Raw genomic sequence first — 16,644 nt, 5'->3', positions numbered from 1 at the left:
GTGAACTATCCGTTTTAAGACAACATCCTAACTGAAATGGAACATTTGGAACACTCTTCATAGACAACAATTCTGTGTCATACAAAAATATCTTCATGAGTTCCACTGTAGGTTAAAACATATAGGCTTGTATTACTTTCATTACTCTGTAACCTGAACTCCATAGATGGTTATATGGGTAACACTTCACAATAAGGTCTTTGTTAAAGGATTAGGTCACTTTAAAATGAAAATTACCCCATGATTTACTCACCCTCAAGCCATCCTATGTGTATATGACTTTTTTCTTTCAGACGAATACAATCAGTTATAATAATAAACACCCTGACGCTATCAAGCTTTATTGTTCATTCTTAACTATTAATTAATTATTAATTTCATTGTTAACTAATGAAACCTTATTGTAAAGTGTTACAAATATATAAAAACATAAAATCAAAGAGCATTTATGCACATGTGGTAACAAGTGATGCAATGGAATGTTTTTTTTAACCAATTATTTAACCAAATTTATTTAATAATCAACACTTAAGTAAAAACTGAGTTGGAAATAACAGTTAAATTGCACATAAGTTAAATTGCCTACGTAGAAAACTAGATTTTGGATCAGAATCTTATGTAGAACCCATACGATCAAGGTGTTACTTACAGTTTTCTGTCAAGCTTGGTAAGGAATCCCTGCTTGTCGTACTCTAAAGAGAGAGAAATACAATAAATCAACAGAGTTTATGACCCAGCAAGAGAAAGGAGGGCGAAAGAGAGATGCAGTATGTTAATGTCAATGTGCCGACAGGAAGGGATGGAATATCTGCTGTTAAAGAAAGGGAGAGATTATTCTTGTGGTTAAACAGAAAGAAATGTGAGAGGCTGCTTACTCTTTATAGACCAACATAGGCGGTACATATGTAACAGTTAGTAGTAGCACAAAAACAATATATTAAGCACAAAACTTAATATGGATCTTCAGCTATACAGCATTTAATGACTATCTGCATTTATTCTGAATAGCCAGGAAGCAAAATGCTGAAACATACTCTATGCAAAAATGTAAATGCAAACACTGCAGAGCACAACTGATTACACAATGCAAATACGCATGGCATTCTCGCTTTAGTACAGCAATAGTTTGAAAAGAATTTTGATTAGATAGCTGGTTAAAGTCAATGTGTTTGTTTTTATCACTTTCTTACTAGGGATGGGTATCGTTAAGGTTTTAACGGTATACTCTTACCAATACTGCTTATCGGTCCAGTACTTTAACTGTATTCTTATTGGTACTTTTTGTTTATATAAAACAAATTAAGAGCTGCATTTCATTTGGTGTTTTATATAAGATACAGTAAGAACATGAACAAAGTAAAACAAACTGACAAATATAATAAAACAAATAAAATAAAGTGCTTTCATTTGTTCATGAGTTCAGGCATATAGGCCTAGCCTAAAAAAGAAATCTAAGTAACCAAATGTAAAATAACACTGGATGGTTTTCACAGTATAAATTAATAGATTAATGCTTATTAAAGCTAACTATATTCAGATGAAGAGCTGAGTGATTTTCTCTTTGCATTTTGTTGTTTGATTAACATTGATGGCACAATCATCAGAAGGTGACTGCTGTCACTTTAACACAATAGATATTAACACACATCGGATTTTCTCCCAGCTGTTCATGTCCACTTATGATATAAACTGCGTTTAAGTAGCTAAACACTCTCCAGGCCGGTCATTTTAACTTATTTTTGTGTGAATTTCATCGTTTGGATGTGCACCTGAAGCCCAAAGTGTAATTTGTTTGTCTATTTGCGAATAGCATCTCTTGCGCGGATTATTGTGCTTTCAATGTTTTAAAACGTTGATAATAATGATCAAACATTTACCGCAATTTAGCAACTGTAAAGACTGCATTTTACAATCACTAATTGTGCTGATTCTGACGTTAGGTTTGGGTTTAGGGAGGAACGAACGCGCACAGCTGTGAAGAGAATGAAGGTAGAGGAAACGCAGCTAGTTTTTAATAGTTTTACCTCAAATATCTTCTTTCTGATGATCCTTGGAAGCCAAAATTGAAATCAAAAATAAAATTAGCGAAATATCACAGGCCTAAAGTGTAAGAAGACGTTTAGTTTAGTTCTCTCCTCCATCGTCACAATTAAACAGGGCTTTCATGTTGTGAGCGGCTGTGCGCGCTGTAGCTCCTCTGCGTGAGCGCGATCTTATGGGGGTAGAATTGTAGCAAAAATTCCAAATAAATAGATTATGATCCACAAATAAATGTAAAGATATTCACAAAAAAATTATCGTTTGCACAAATTAATAGAATGAGTTCCACAAATATATGTTAGGAGTTTCACAAAAATTAATTGAATTCACTAATAAATAAAATGAGACTTGCTAATAAAAACATATTCACAAATATGCTTTTATGTCACAAGCACAACTCATTTATATTTTTGAATCACAACCTGTACATTTGTGAATCACCTCACGCATTTGTGGATTCTGAAACAATTCTAGCGTCATGAATGCAGACAAATCCACAAATAGGTCATGGACACTTATAATGTACAGGTGCTGGTCATATAATTAGAATATCATCAAAAAATTTATTTATTCCACTAATTCCATTCAAAAAGTGAAACTTGTATAATTATATTCATTCATTACACACAGACTGATATATTTCAAATGTTTATTTCTTTTAATTTTGATGATTATAACTGACAACTAAGGAAAATCCCAAATTCAGTATCTCAGAAAATTAGAATATTGTGAAAAGGATCAATATTGAAGACACCTGGTGCCACACTCTAATCAGCTAATTAACTCAAAACACCTGCAAAGGCCTTTAAATGGTCTCTCAGTCTAGTTCTGTAGGCTACACAATCATGGGGAAGACTGCTGACTTGACAGTTGTCCAAAAGACGACCATTGACACCTTGCACAAGGAGGGCAAGACACAAAAGATCACTGCAAAAAAGGCTGGCTGTTCACAGAGCTCTGTGTCCAAGCACATTAATAGAGAGGCGAAGGGAAGGAAAAGATGTGGTAGAAAAAAAAGTGTACAAGCAATAGGGATAACCGCACCCTGGAGAGAATTGTGAAACAAAACCCATTCAAAAATGTGGGGGAGATTTACAAAGAGTGGACTGCAGCTGGAGTCAGTGCTTCAAGAACCACTACGCATAGACGTATGCAAGACATGGGTTTCAGCTGTCGCATTCCTTGCGTCTAGCCACTCTTGAACAACAGACAGCGTCAGAAACGTCTCGCCTGGGCTAAAGGCAAAAAGGACTGGACTGCTGCTGAGTGGTCCAAAGTTATGTTCTCTGATGAAAGTAAATTTTGCATTTCCTTTGGAAATCAGGGTCCCAGAGTCTGGAGGAAAAGAGGAGAGGCACGCAATCCACGTTGCTTGAGGTCCAGTGTAAAGTTTCCACAGTCAGTGATGGTTTGGGGTGCCATGTCATCTGCTGGTGTTGGTCCACTGTGTTTTCTGAGGTCCAAGGTCAACGCAGCCATATACCAGGAAGTTTTAGAACACTTCATGCTTCCTGCTGCTGACCAACTTTATGGAGATGCAGATTTCATTTTCCAACAGGACTTGGCACCTGCACACAGTGCCAAAGCTACCAGTAACTGGTTAAGGACCATGGTATCCCAGTTCTTAATTGGCCAGCAAACTCGCCTGACCTTAACCCCATAGAAAATCTATGGGGTATTGTGAAGAGGAAGATGCAATATGCCAGACCCAACAATGCAGAAGAGCTGAAGGCTATCAGAGCAACCTGGGCTCTCATAACACCTGAGCAGTGCCACACATTGATTGACTCCATGCCACGCTGCATTGCTGCAGTAATTCAGGCAAAAGGAGCCCCAACTAAGTATTGAGTGCTGTACATGCTCATACTTTTCATGTTCAAACTTTTCAGTTGGCCAAGATTTCTAAAAATCCTTTCTTTGTATTGGTCTTAAAGTAATATTCTAATTTTCTGAGATACTGAATTTGGGATTTTCCTTAGTTGTCAGTTATAATCATCAAAATTAAAAGAAATAAACATTTGAAATATATCAGTCTGTGTGTAATGAATGAATATAATATACAAGTTTCACTTTTTGAATGGAATTAGTAAAATAAATCAACTTTTTGATGATATTCTAATTATATGACCAGCACCTGTAATCTGTTTGTTTATAATGATTATAATGCCTTCTGTTTGCTGCAGATTTTTTTTTAATCACACAAACAGCACTTCAGCTCAATTCGAACAATGCGCGCATGGTGGAATAGTACAGAGCTCCTTTCAGAGTCTGTTCCCGCTCCCGATTGTAAAGCAAAATGTGATTAGTTGCAGCGAGAGTGTGCTGCGATTGGTCAGCGCAACGTGGCCGTTATCTGATTGGCTTGAGTAGTCGGTGGGTGGAATCAACCTATTTGTGGATTTGTCTGCAGTCGTTAATCTAGAATTGTTTCAGAATCCACAAATGCATGAGGTGATTCAAAAATGCGCAGGAAGCAATTCACAAATGTACAAGTGGTGATTCACAAATAAATGCAGGCAGAGTTGTGCTTGTGACATAAAAACATATTTGTGAATATGTTTTTTTATTAGCAAATCTCATTTTATTTATTTGTGAATTCAATTAATTTTTGTGAAACATATATTTGTGGATCTCATTCTATTCATTTGTGCATATGATTATTTTTTGTGAATATCTTTACATTTATTTGTGGATCATAATCTATTTATTTGGAGATTAGCTGCAAATCTACCCCAAAACGATCTCTCTTCTGGATTGCAAAAAGCAAAAATGCATCATAGACAAATGTCATAATATTATTGCATACGGAAACAGCTGGCGACTCTGGCGAGATAGAATTTGCAAGATAACGTCTATATAGCAATAATAGATGTATGTGTATTTTATTCATAATTTATCCAGTACCGATAGCAGAACCGCTAACGTCAGAGCTTATCGATACACCAGTTTCGGTACCCATCCCTACTTACTACGTTAGTACTTAGTACAAACCTGGTAAAAATGACTGGTGAGCAATGAATGAAGAAAAACTCTGTTTTCCCCTCCAGGTGGTCATTCCTATAAGGGTGTAACGTCACTTAAAAACTATGAATTAAGTAACTACACCAGGAACATGCACTTGAAATGCATTGGTATTAAAGGGATAGTTCACCCAAAAATGAAAATTACCCCATAATTTACTCACCCTCAAGCCATCCTAGGTGTATATGACTTTCTTCTTTCAGCCAAACGCTATCAGAGTTATATAAAAAATATCCTGGCTCTTCCAAGCTTTATAATGGGAGTGATTGGAGGATGAGATATTTAAGTCCAAAACATGCATCCATTGATAATAAAGCGAACTCCACATGGCTCCGGGGGTTAATAAAGGCCTTCTGAACCAAATCGATGCACTTGTATAAGACAAATATCCTTATTTAAAACTTAATAAAGTAAAATAATGAGCTTCCAGCACAACAGCCATACGCATTTGACTTGCGTCTAAAAAACGTTAACTTCTGCGTACACAATGCCATGATGTTCTATGCTATGCCATGACGTACTACGCTATGTCCAACGTTACAACGCGTAGTACGTCATGTCATTGTGACTACACTGCGGAACTTAATGCTTTTTAGATGCAAGTTGAATGCAAATGGCTGTAGTGCCGGAAGCTCATTATTTTACTTTATAAAGTTTTAGAAAGATATCTGTCTTACACAAGCGCATCGATTCATTTCAGAGGGCCTTTATTAAACCCCCCGGAGCCACGTGGAGTATGTTTATGATTGATAGATGCACTTTTTTTGACTTCAAAATCTCAACCTTCAATCACTCTCGTTATAAAGCTTGGAAGACCCAGTATATTTTTAATATAACTCTGATTGTGTTTGGCTGAAAGAGGAAAGTCATATACACCTATGATGGCTTGAGGGCGAGTAAATTATGGGGTAATTTTCATTTTTTGGTTAACTATCCCATAAGTATATTTCTGGCCGAACACTTCACAAGCTTTAAATGAAACTATGTAGAGTCAGACAATCATTAAAAAGACATGAAATATTGATTGGTGTTGAAATGTATTGTAAGAGAATAAAAAGAGCATGGAAAATATGATGGATATGAAACTAGCACAGTGATGTAAGTCAATTACATAGTTTAGCTTCATTAAACAACATTTGACAACATAATGATAAGAAAGACATGCAATCAGAACTAATGAACATTTTTATGAGCTTGTGTAAGCTGATAGTTCACTGAACCAAGTAATTTTTTATAACCCATGAAGAACAGTGACGTGATGTCATCATGTTGAAAGTTAAAAATGGAAGGATAGAACGATAAGAATAAACATAAGAAGAGAACCCTGAAAAAACAAGCCAAGACCATTTTTGATAAAATAACCTCAGAAAGAAAGAGTCAATGGACAGCTCAGGATTTCTAGGGCAAGTAAATGCACAGGACACTCGTACAAACGTGGTGTCTGAGCGCTGCATTAGTGTGCTTGCAGTAGTAGCGGTGTTGAATTAGAGGTCGCAGGAGCTGCAGCAGGTGTTAGTTCACAGCAGAAATCACTGCGCAGGGAGCCTTACAAAGATCACAGTGCTTCTGTCAGCTACCTGCCACCTGTTATCATTGTGTAACTGAAGAAATATTCTGGGTCAAATGCAGCTTAAGCTCCACAGACAGCATCTGTGACATGCTGACACATCTTATGGCTATGAATGCAATTGCTGTATATTTTAGATGTTTATACTTGTACTACTGTGAACACATTTGTTTTAAACAGCAAGAAAGTATTTGCAGGTCACAGATATTGTTGATAGACCTTAAGTTGTATCTTACAGGAAGCCTTTGTTAATGATGTAATCATTACTGGTACATTATCTTTCAACATTCTTTCAACATTATTAGTTGTAGTAGTCTTTATTAGATTTTAATATGGGTAAACATTGTAATACTGTTTTTTACCCCATATTAACAGATTAATGTTTAGTACAGAACGTAAGACATTCCAGTTCTATGACTTTCAAAAGGGTTTTTCACCATTGCTTGATCTGGCAAAAAAAAATCTGCAAAGCAGAAAAATATAAATCTTCATTAACTTCATATAGTCAGACAGAAGCACGACGGATGTCTTTGTATTAAATTAGCATTGGGGATTCTCCTCAAGTAAATGCAATGGAGAAGATTCATAATGTTGGGAGATTGAATGTGCAATTTAATTATTTTCGTATTTTATTTGAGCTAGGTTGCTTGAGAAAATAAGTAAAGAAGTCCATATCATGTGTCATATAATCACTCAATCAGTGCTTCAAAAGCAGAAAGACGTCAATAAAACAGCTTGTAAACTGAATGTGTCATGTAACGTTACATTTACCTCAGAAAAGTCATTCAATAACCATAAACTCATTGTAGACAGCTAGAAAAAAATATTTTAGAGAGAAGCATTTTGCTAAATATATGCACCATATTACATATTCTTTTTTTTTTTTCTTTTTTTACTGTTCTTCAAGATATGTTTGAATAAGTCAAGTTTTTATGACAGCCACCATTAAAATGTTTATATTTGAAAAAATGAACTGGAGTAGAAACTTAATTAATTAATTAATTAATTAATTATAAAGCTAGTATTATAACTTTATTATTATAAAAACTTCCTGTTGTGTAATTTAAGTGTTTGTAATCAAATCAGTTCATTTTAACCTTCAATATTATAGTAAAGCACCAGCTGACTCCCTGAATAATTTACAGCATTAGTTGATTTTTTTTTCCTTGAGAAAATTTTAAATGTAATGTACCTGATATATATCCAGATTAATTGATAATGAATCGAAAGCTTGTGAATCAAAATCGAATAGTGAAATTTGTGTCAAGACCCAGCCCTAATAAAAATCTATACAATATGTATATACACACACAGCCATTCAAAAAGCCACTCAAAAACACCTTGTGACAACTAATCCTAGTCTTCCTCATAATGCAATTATACAGAGTAAACTCAATCTCCCAACATTAATGTAGGGTAACGGTATAGGGTGAACCTCTACCTGGAGCTACTACACGTCCCACGGAGTGTAAACTATCCAAACGAGCCTCTGAAACAAAAGAGTGTGAGTTCAGCATACAGAAGGCATGTCATCACCTCTGTTTGAGTGTGAACAGATGCTTTTAGTGTCTCTGTAAACAGTATTCAACAGCAGCACCCGGACTAGAGTGATGACAGCAGATCTGGGCCATGACTTCACTCAACATCCGACACACGGGTTAGCAGTTCAAACAACGGATGACACTCACAATATATAATGCAACTAAACCAGACAAACAGGCCTACAAAGAATGCAATACAGTACAGACTCGTATTCATTTGTAATGCAATCAGGTCCATAAATGAGAGAAACTGGACAACAAACAAAAGTTACTATGAAACTATGAAAATGCAAAATGCATACATTTAAATTCACAAATTTACTAATAAACCAATTTAGCTGTAACATGATTTATACTTAATCAATGATACATGATTTTAACAAGCTTCTGCTAAATACTTCAAATTAGTTTTGTAGACACATAACTTGTGCTTTAATGCATTTCTATACAAAAAAAAGGCAAGGACAACAGTTGAAATTGATGAATTGGATCAGACACAGCATGTGAACTCCTCAAAAAAAAAAAAAAAAAAAAAAGAACCTCAAGGCCCTGTTTCCACCTGGTATTGAGATGATTTTGGTCAATCGTATCACAAGTGGACGACACTAAAAACAGGTGTAAACTAGGGGTGAAACGAACCATTCTCCACACATGGTTCGGCATGCACTTGCACCATGGTTCATCTCATATCTGACGACGCATACGCATCTATAATATGGTTTGTTGAAAATAAATAAAACAGACAGACGGAGTTAGGCTAATGTATGTTTTTGTCGATGGATACGCATTCTTTGTTCAATGTAAGTACCTTATGCTCTATATGAGCAGTCATTTACGCGTCATCACCGAGTGTTGATAGCGCACGAGCGCAGGTGAGACCTGAACAGCACACGTTGCTATCTGTGTTTAGTTTAAACTCATTTTAGCCTTGTCAATTTTAACATTCGAGCACAAGACACGATTAAGAACTCGCGTGCGAGCTGTGAGAAGATCTGTGCACTCATCCGAACCGAAGCACGTGTACAGCTCCAAATATTGAGTTCTTTCAAGTCTTGCGCTTGAACGGACAAATTCACACAAAAATTATGTCAACATACCCGTCGTGGCGAGTATCCTAGCAAACATAGGTTCTGTCTTAAGTGAACTTAAAGACTGATCCGCGCATTATGTCTTAAAGTGACAGCAACCCTTGCATTCCCTGCTGTCTGTAATTTCTGAAAGGCAATTAATGTGCCTGAAAACTGCTGTGAGATACCAGAAAAACCTGAAAAGCACTGTTTATTTTATTTGTTTATATATATATATATATATATATATATAGAAATGCATTAAAGCACAAGACTTGTATTGTTTAGTCAAACTAAGTGCTGGTCACATTATCTATGTTAAATGTGTCCTGGGTCTGTGTTCATCAACTTGGTTATATGGACTCCATTTCCCACAATTCCCCATCTAGGAACTAATCACACACTCACACCTGTTTCCCATCAGTGACACTTTATAAGCGGCACTCTAACACACACACATATTGCTGAGTATTGTTTAGCCATTGGTTTGCATTCTGTTCGTTTCTTGTCCTGCCTTGTCTTGCCTAGCCTGTGTTTTGACCCTGGACTGTTTCCTTGTTTTTGATCGTTTGCTGCCTGCCTTGACCATTGCCTGTGTTTTTGGAGTACTCTTTTGCCTTGCCTTACATTACAATCTGACTCGTATTGCAAAAGGTTGATTAGTGTAGGTATAGCACAGAGAACGAATGATAGATTTGCGTTTGTTTTTCATTATCACAAACATGAAGGATATCGGTAACACTTTACAATGTTTCAGTCGTTAACATTAGTTAATGTAGCCTATTAACTAACATGAACTAACAATGAGCAATACATTTGTTACAGTATCTAGTTAGTTAATAAAAATAAAGTTGACCAATGTTAGTTCACAGTACATTAACTGTTAACAAATACAGCTTTTGAATTTAATAATGTTCAAATTAATGTTAATCTTAGTTAATGTTAATTTCATTAATAAATGCTGTAGAAGTATTGTTCATTAGTTAACTACTTTAGTTAACATAATTAAGAATGAAACCTTATTGTAAAGTGTTACCGGGATATCTGCTCTTTCATCTTGGCCTATTCTTTTACATATATTTACAGTATTTATAATATGTGACAATATACACTACCAATCAAAAGTATGAGGTCAGTAAGATTTTTTAAATAAAGAAATGAATGCATTAAATTGATCAAAAGTGATATAGTTTTATAATGTTACAAAAGATTTCTAAATTTCCACAAAACTATTAAGCAGCAAAAACTGTTTCCAACACTGATAGTTAGAAATTTTTCTTGAGCAGCAAATCAGCATATTAGAATGATTTCTAAAGATCATGTGACACTGAAGACTGGAGTAATGATGCTGTAAATTTAGCTTTTATCACAGAAAAAAAAAATTTAAATAGAAAACTGGGGCCGTATTCACGAAACTTTTTATCTTACCACTAAGAGTTCTCCTAAATAGCAGTAAAAGTTCTTAGCTAAGAGTTTCCTCTTAAAACCTATTCACAAAGCGGCTGCGACCAACTTTTACTAAGGAATAGACTGAAGTCTTAAGCTAAGAGTAAGGGCGGGGTTGACCTCGTTGCTATGGATTATTCACACAGTGATTGGCTGATGGGGGAGGAGTCAGCGATTTAATCATAGAAATATTGTAGAATGAGGTGCCATGTTTCCATATTAAAATAAAGGTTTTAAAATACAAATGTTTCCCTATTCAAATAAATATTTTTTAATAAAAATGTTGCTATAGTCAAAATAAAATGTTGCCATAAAGGTTTTAAAATAGGCTAAGTGTCACTAATTAAACTAGTATATACAGTTAATTGTCCACCTCTTGGATGTCTGCATCTCAAGAGAAAGCAGAATTCAAGCGACAAATTATGTTTTATAAACAAAGTTTGGGAGAAACACATTCAAACGGTCTTTCTAATCAGCTCGAGAGGAGGAATATATAAACAGACGAGAGCCGACTCGCCTATAGTTACTTCGACAGTTTTCTGCATCCCTCCGCCACCCCGCTCCTCACTCTTGGCTGGGGATACAGGGAGAACTTTGGGATTGGGCTAAATTCCAAGCTCGGAGCCCTCGATCCCCTTGGACAGCACACCAAATACGCTTATTATATATATTTTTTTTACTCTATTCAATCATTTGTAAGTGTGAACTCATGAAAACCATTGCCACAGGTAATCAGACTATATTTATTTATTTGTTAAAGTTTTTTTTTTTTTTTTGTGTCTCATCGTAGATTCAAATCTATAAATCAAAATGTATTGCATTTATGAAGAAAAGGTTCAGCACCCAAGTATCTATCGCTATTGCCTCAATAGTGTACAGTGTCTTTGGGTGGATTAGGACTGTTTGTAATTTGGTCTTAGTGACTTAGGAGTCCTCTTGACTACTCCTAACATTTTACACTTAGGAGCTAGTTTAAGCGCTAAAATGCTTTGTGAAATACTCTTAGAGCAAAAATTTAGGACTCCTAAAATTAGGGCTGAAAAGCCAATTATTTTTAAGAATTTCTCCTAAATCTGCAAGTTAGAAGCTACTTTTAGCCTTAAGATGTTTTGTGAATACGGCCCCTGTTATTTTAAATAAATAATGTTTCACAATATTACAGATTTTACAGGTGAGAATAAAATAATTCGGTAACACTTTACAATAAGGTTCATTAGTTAACTACATTAGTTAACATGAACTAATAATGAACTGCACTTATACAGCATTTATTAATCTTTGTTAATGTTAATTTCAACATTTACTAATACATTATTAAAATCTTGTTAACATTAATGCACTGTGATCTAACATGAACAAATGTATTTTCATTAACTAACTTAACGAAGATTAGTAAATACAGTAACAAATGTATTGCTTAGTTCATGTGAGTTAATACATTAACTAATGTTTAACTAAAAAACCTTATTGTAAAGTGTTACCAATAATTCTTACAAACCCCAAAATGGATGATAGTGTACTTTGCTGTTAATTATTAATATAATTACTTTCCTTTAGTTATAGGAATATGTAATATTATATAAAATATAAATATATTATATTATATAATATTATATAATGAATTCTCTTACTCATAATTTGACATCCGATACCATAGATTCTATTTTTACACTGTGACATTTGATCATGGTAGTGCTGCATTAAGCCTGTGAAACTACAGCGTGGCAGCTAAGACCTGTGGTGGGACAAAACCGTTTCCCCTACGGATTTACAAAACAGTTAACAGCTGCAAATCATGCCTTTGTGAAATACAAAATATTTGAATAGTCAAAAACAGATTATCTTCTTTCTAAACAAGCACACATGCTAGGTAATATTAAGCATGTCAGCAATAATCAGTTTGTGTATCATTTTGCCTTCAAAGCTGACCATTTTTTGGCTTGCTGGCTATTTTTTGACTGATTCCAGGTGAATATGGTCAGTGATTATGGGGTCTTTAGCTCCCTCCTCTGGCCATCATAGCAAACCATTTTATTTTTCAAGATCTTATCAGTTTAAGATCATGACTTCACTAATAATTTGATGCCAAACAGGAAGGCTAAGCAAAAGAATGTGTGTGAGAAGAGTTCCTAAACTGAAAGACTTAATTTTAGGCATGACATATGGGGGGGGGGAAATCCATATATGACAAAACAAACCAATCTAGAGAAGCAAAAGTTTATGACATTTCACAGTTCAGAGAAATGAAAAAGCTATTGGCATTATGGAAACAACCTCAGAAAAACGTCACAAAATCATTTTCAGAGATCCCCATGCATTGTCAAACATTTACTCTAAATGACACCAAACACACATAAGGGGATTCAGCCATGTGACTAACTAGAGCTGCTGAACTGCACCAAGATCCACTCATGAAAGTTAAGGATGCATGTTGTAACCACTTGTACTCTGACAATCATTTTAATTAGCCCAAAGGCATGCAGTTTCTGATGGGCTGCAAGCCCGAATTAACACATCTAACCAGTTAAACTAAATGTTCAGGATTACTAGAAACATTCAGGCAGGTGCATGATGTTGCTTTATAGTTCACCAAAAAAGAAAAAATGACAACATTTATACTCACGAGATTTCTGCACTGAGGTCCGTAGGTGCAGTCTGCCAGAGGAATAGTAGAGGAATATCAGCACCAGCATGGGACAAATTAAAAACATGAAGCTCCGAGTGGACTTCATCCTGATCATCTCACACAAGGCTTCATCTGGACTGAGTCACCTGAAAACACAAGCATGGACCGCTTTGGCAAACCGTGGACCTTTCGCAAGACAAATGTGAACTTGAAAAGTTTGGTCTTTCAATTCATGACATTATAAAACCTAAACTGGTTCGCTTAAAACAAATATAAAGATGTTATGAAACACAACCGAAGAGTTCATAAAAGGACAGAAATGACAGAAGTATAATGTTAATGTGGGCGCGTCCAAACTTCACAACATGCAGTGACAGGCCTGAAGGTGAAATGAAGCATGCTTACCTTACATGTTGTTAGGTTACCTTACCTAAAACTTTATAGGGTTGTGTTACAAAATTACTAAATTAAACCATACATTCTTAATATTTAGTATATTTTTTGAAAGGTATTTTCATTAAGAAATGTTTGTAAACTCAGAAGATCAGGTCGTGCACTGTGTCTCACTTCAGAAGCTCTGAGCAAAACGCCTATCCGCTGATGTACATCAAGTTTTTAATATGATCCGTATATCAAGAGCAATCATGAAATTACACTGTAAATCATGCATTAAATAGAGTTTTTATTTCATGATAAACCAGGTGACGGCTCACCACTATTGGAAACGGATCCAAGAAAAGAGAAAATTGTGGAGAACAAGAAGGGGATGGGGTAAAGTGGGGAGCAAGGTGTAAAAGACAAAAATTAGAGTTTTGAATGAGATTGATCAGCTGGTATCTTGGAGTTATCGTCTCCACCAATAAAGTCTGTTCTTTTGGCACCTGGAACTCCTGACTCAAGAAGTTTCTTCAGGATCGAGAAAAAGATTGACTTTTGCCACCACAAAATTCTGTTTATTTTGTGACTACTCTTACAAAAAAAGTACTTTAGCAACACTGTAAACCCTAATGCTCAAAATACTTAATTGTTTTGAGTAGGACAAACTTAAATTTAACAAATTAGTAAACTTAAATTTTACTCAAATGAGTATTTAGAACTTTCTTTTTCTTTTGAGTTCACAGAACTGACATATTTTAAGTAAACTGAACTGTTTTATTGTTTTGAGTTGTATGAACTAATTTCTTTTAATTTAGATTAACTTAAGTTTAAGTGAATCTGGGCTGGGATTTGTATTTCCCAGCATGCTTTGCCCATGGCACTCGAAAGGGAGAGTAAAGGCTAAAATTAAGTGTTATATAATGTTTTTTTGTGCAAAATTAATGGACAAGGGAGATTAAGTAGTGATTAATGTTTTGTCATGCTAATTTAGAAGAGTTTCTGTTAATGTGGGTTTTTAGAGAGTAAGGTAAGTTAAGGTAGTTACAAGTTGCTGTACTCATTCAGTAAGTGCTATATCATGCTATTGTTAACATGTTATCAAATTAACAAGTTGGCATTTTCTGTATTTTCTTATTAGGGTTTACAGTTAAGTAAATAACTCATTTGATTTGGAAGACCTCAAAATAGAAAAGTTAATTAACTAAATAATTTATGTTGATTGCTATCAAAATGTATGAGTTAGCTATACTTTTAAGCTAAGAGCAATTATCATGCATGAGTACTACAAACTCAAAACTTGATAGTTCTGCTTACTTAAAATTGGGAACATCATAACTCAAAAAATTTGATGCAACTGATTACCTCAAATTTTTTGAGGTAGTCCAAATTATTCAGGTTTACAGTGAAGCAATACTAGGTAGCCTATCCCTAGTAAAATATTTCAACTGGGACTTTTAGCATAATTTTGAACCAATCCTAAAAGGATCCGTATGGGAATTTTCATGTACAATAATTATAATAATATAATTTTAAATATATTATTTCATTTTATAATATATATAAATGTATATCATATAAAATAAAAACTGGATCTTATTTGACACATAGATTCCAACATCCTTTAAAAAAAATAAAAATAAATTGTTTTTCAGTGACTATTGTCGAAAAAACAGTAATGCAGCAATATGGTACAGTGATGGTATACCAGGTATCCCTAGTTTAAAAAAAACAAACAATATGATCATTTTTGTTTTTTACATTTTATATAGTTACATATTTTATATAATATGTATTTTATAATAATTATAATAATATAAAATATTATAAAATACAATACACATATTCTATTACAAACATATATTTTTATAAATATAAAAAAAATATATAAAACATTTTTATATTTTAAAATATATTTTGTATAACAAAAAATAACGAACTTTTCTGACACATAACTAACACCAAACAACAACACAATAACTAACAACAATAAAACACCACGTTATATACATGGCACTCCCAGATAACGTTACTTAAAAGAATACATGACATTATCATGACGTATTTCCAAATAACGTTACATAGTCCAACAATGCTAAAACACTGCATTAACATGATACTTTTTGGGTCATTTTGTTAGTATAGTCAGTTCATTGCTTCTAAGACTCCAAAACACACTATTTTAACAACTAGTGATCGTTAAAAAAACATTTTAACAGTAAGACTGACTTAATAAGACGTAACCAATGGAAACCGCACGGCGACCCTCGCTAGTGTGCTATAACGGGAACAGACACATCCGGTTAGCGCATTAGCTGCTGTTAACCTCAACCACCAAAGACTACCTTTAGCCCAGCAACTCTCACACATATGAATTACAAAATACCACAGTTACACGCAGTCCTAATAAGAAATACCTGACACCACCGCTGTTACAAGAGATAAAGTTGATAAAGAGATAAATGTTGAGAAAGGCTGGCTAACTCCTACCTCACAGAAACGGAGCGGTAATGTAAACATGTCCATAAACACCGCTGTCTCATTCGACGGCCACTACGACTCTTCTGGAGAAGCGGAAAAAAAACATTTGTTTTATCTCTCGGCTGTGTTCATCAGCTCGGTTCCCAGGGTGAGAGCTGTGAAAGTGAAGGAAAACAAACAGAGTTCATGCCATAAGGTAGAAGGAGGAGGGTCTTCTTTGGGGCCTGAACAGCTATTGGCTTGAACACACACCATACAGGTCCATAAAACATGATACTTCAATCTTATCACACTCATAGCAGATGGAAGCCTATTTCTTAGGTCATTTCCGTAGAAACATGAGAAAAAAAAATTGCTTTGGGAAATCATAAATTATCACATACTGTCATATTTGAGATAAAAAGTGGAAATAAAGATTTAAGATTACAGGTCGATTTAGTATGTCAATTTAGATTTAGATCACATAATGATTTTTTTAGT

At 34.6% G+C, this 16,644-nt stretch overlaps 1 protein-coding gene across 4 annotated transcripts in view; it reads right to left on the bottom strand.

The window, feature by feature from the left end:
- The window catches only part of st3gal3a (ST3 beta-galactoside alpha-2,3-sialyltransferase 3a), a 52,610-nt gene extending 36,202 nt beyond the window's left edge, over positions 1 to 16,408 (bottom strand). The window contains exons 1-5 of one of the 4 annotated variants that reach the window (XM_048200197.1): positions 16,174 to 16,408; positions 13,306 to 13,454; positions 8,070 to 8,117; positions 5,032 to 5,097; positions 650 to 692 (exon numbers count right to left, since the gene is read on the bottom strand). In XM_048200197.1, coding sequence (XP_048056154.1) covers positions 650 to 692; positions 5,032 to 5,097; positions 8,070 to 8,117; positions 13,306 to 13,423 — 275 coding nt within the window. In that variant the 5' untranslated portion in view covers positions 13,424 to 13,454; positions 16,174 to 16,408. The remainder of the gene's footprint in view (positions 1 to 649; positions 693 to 5,031; positions 5,098 to 8,069; positions 8,118 to 13,305; positions 13,455 to 16,173) is intronic. The other 3 variants (XM_048200198.1, XM_048200200.1, XM_048200201.1) reach the window with 3 other exon arrangements.
- Between the last annotated feature and the right edge of the window lie 236 nt (positions 16,409 to 16,644).

This window comes from Megalobrama amblycephala, linkage group LG8 (genome assembly GCF_018812025.1).
Source record: "Megalobrama amblycephala isolate DHTTF-2021 linkage group LG8, ASM1881202v1, whole genome shotgun sequence".
In the NCBI taxonomy this organism is placed as follows: Eukaryota; Metazoa; Chordata; class Actinopteri; order Cypriniformes; family Xenocyprididae; genus Megalobrama; species Megalobrama amblycephala.
This window is presented reverse-complemented; position numbering and strand designations above follow the sequence as displayed.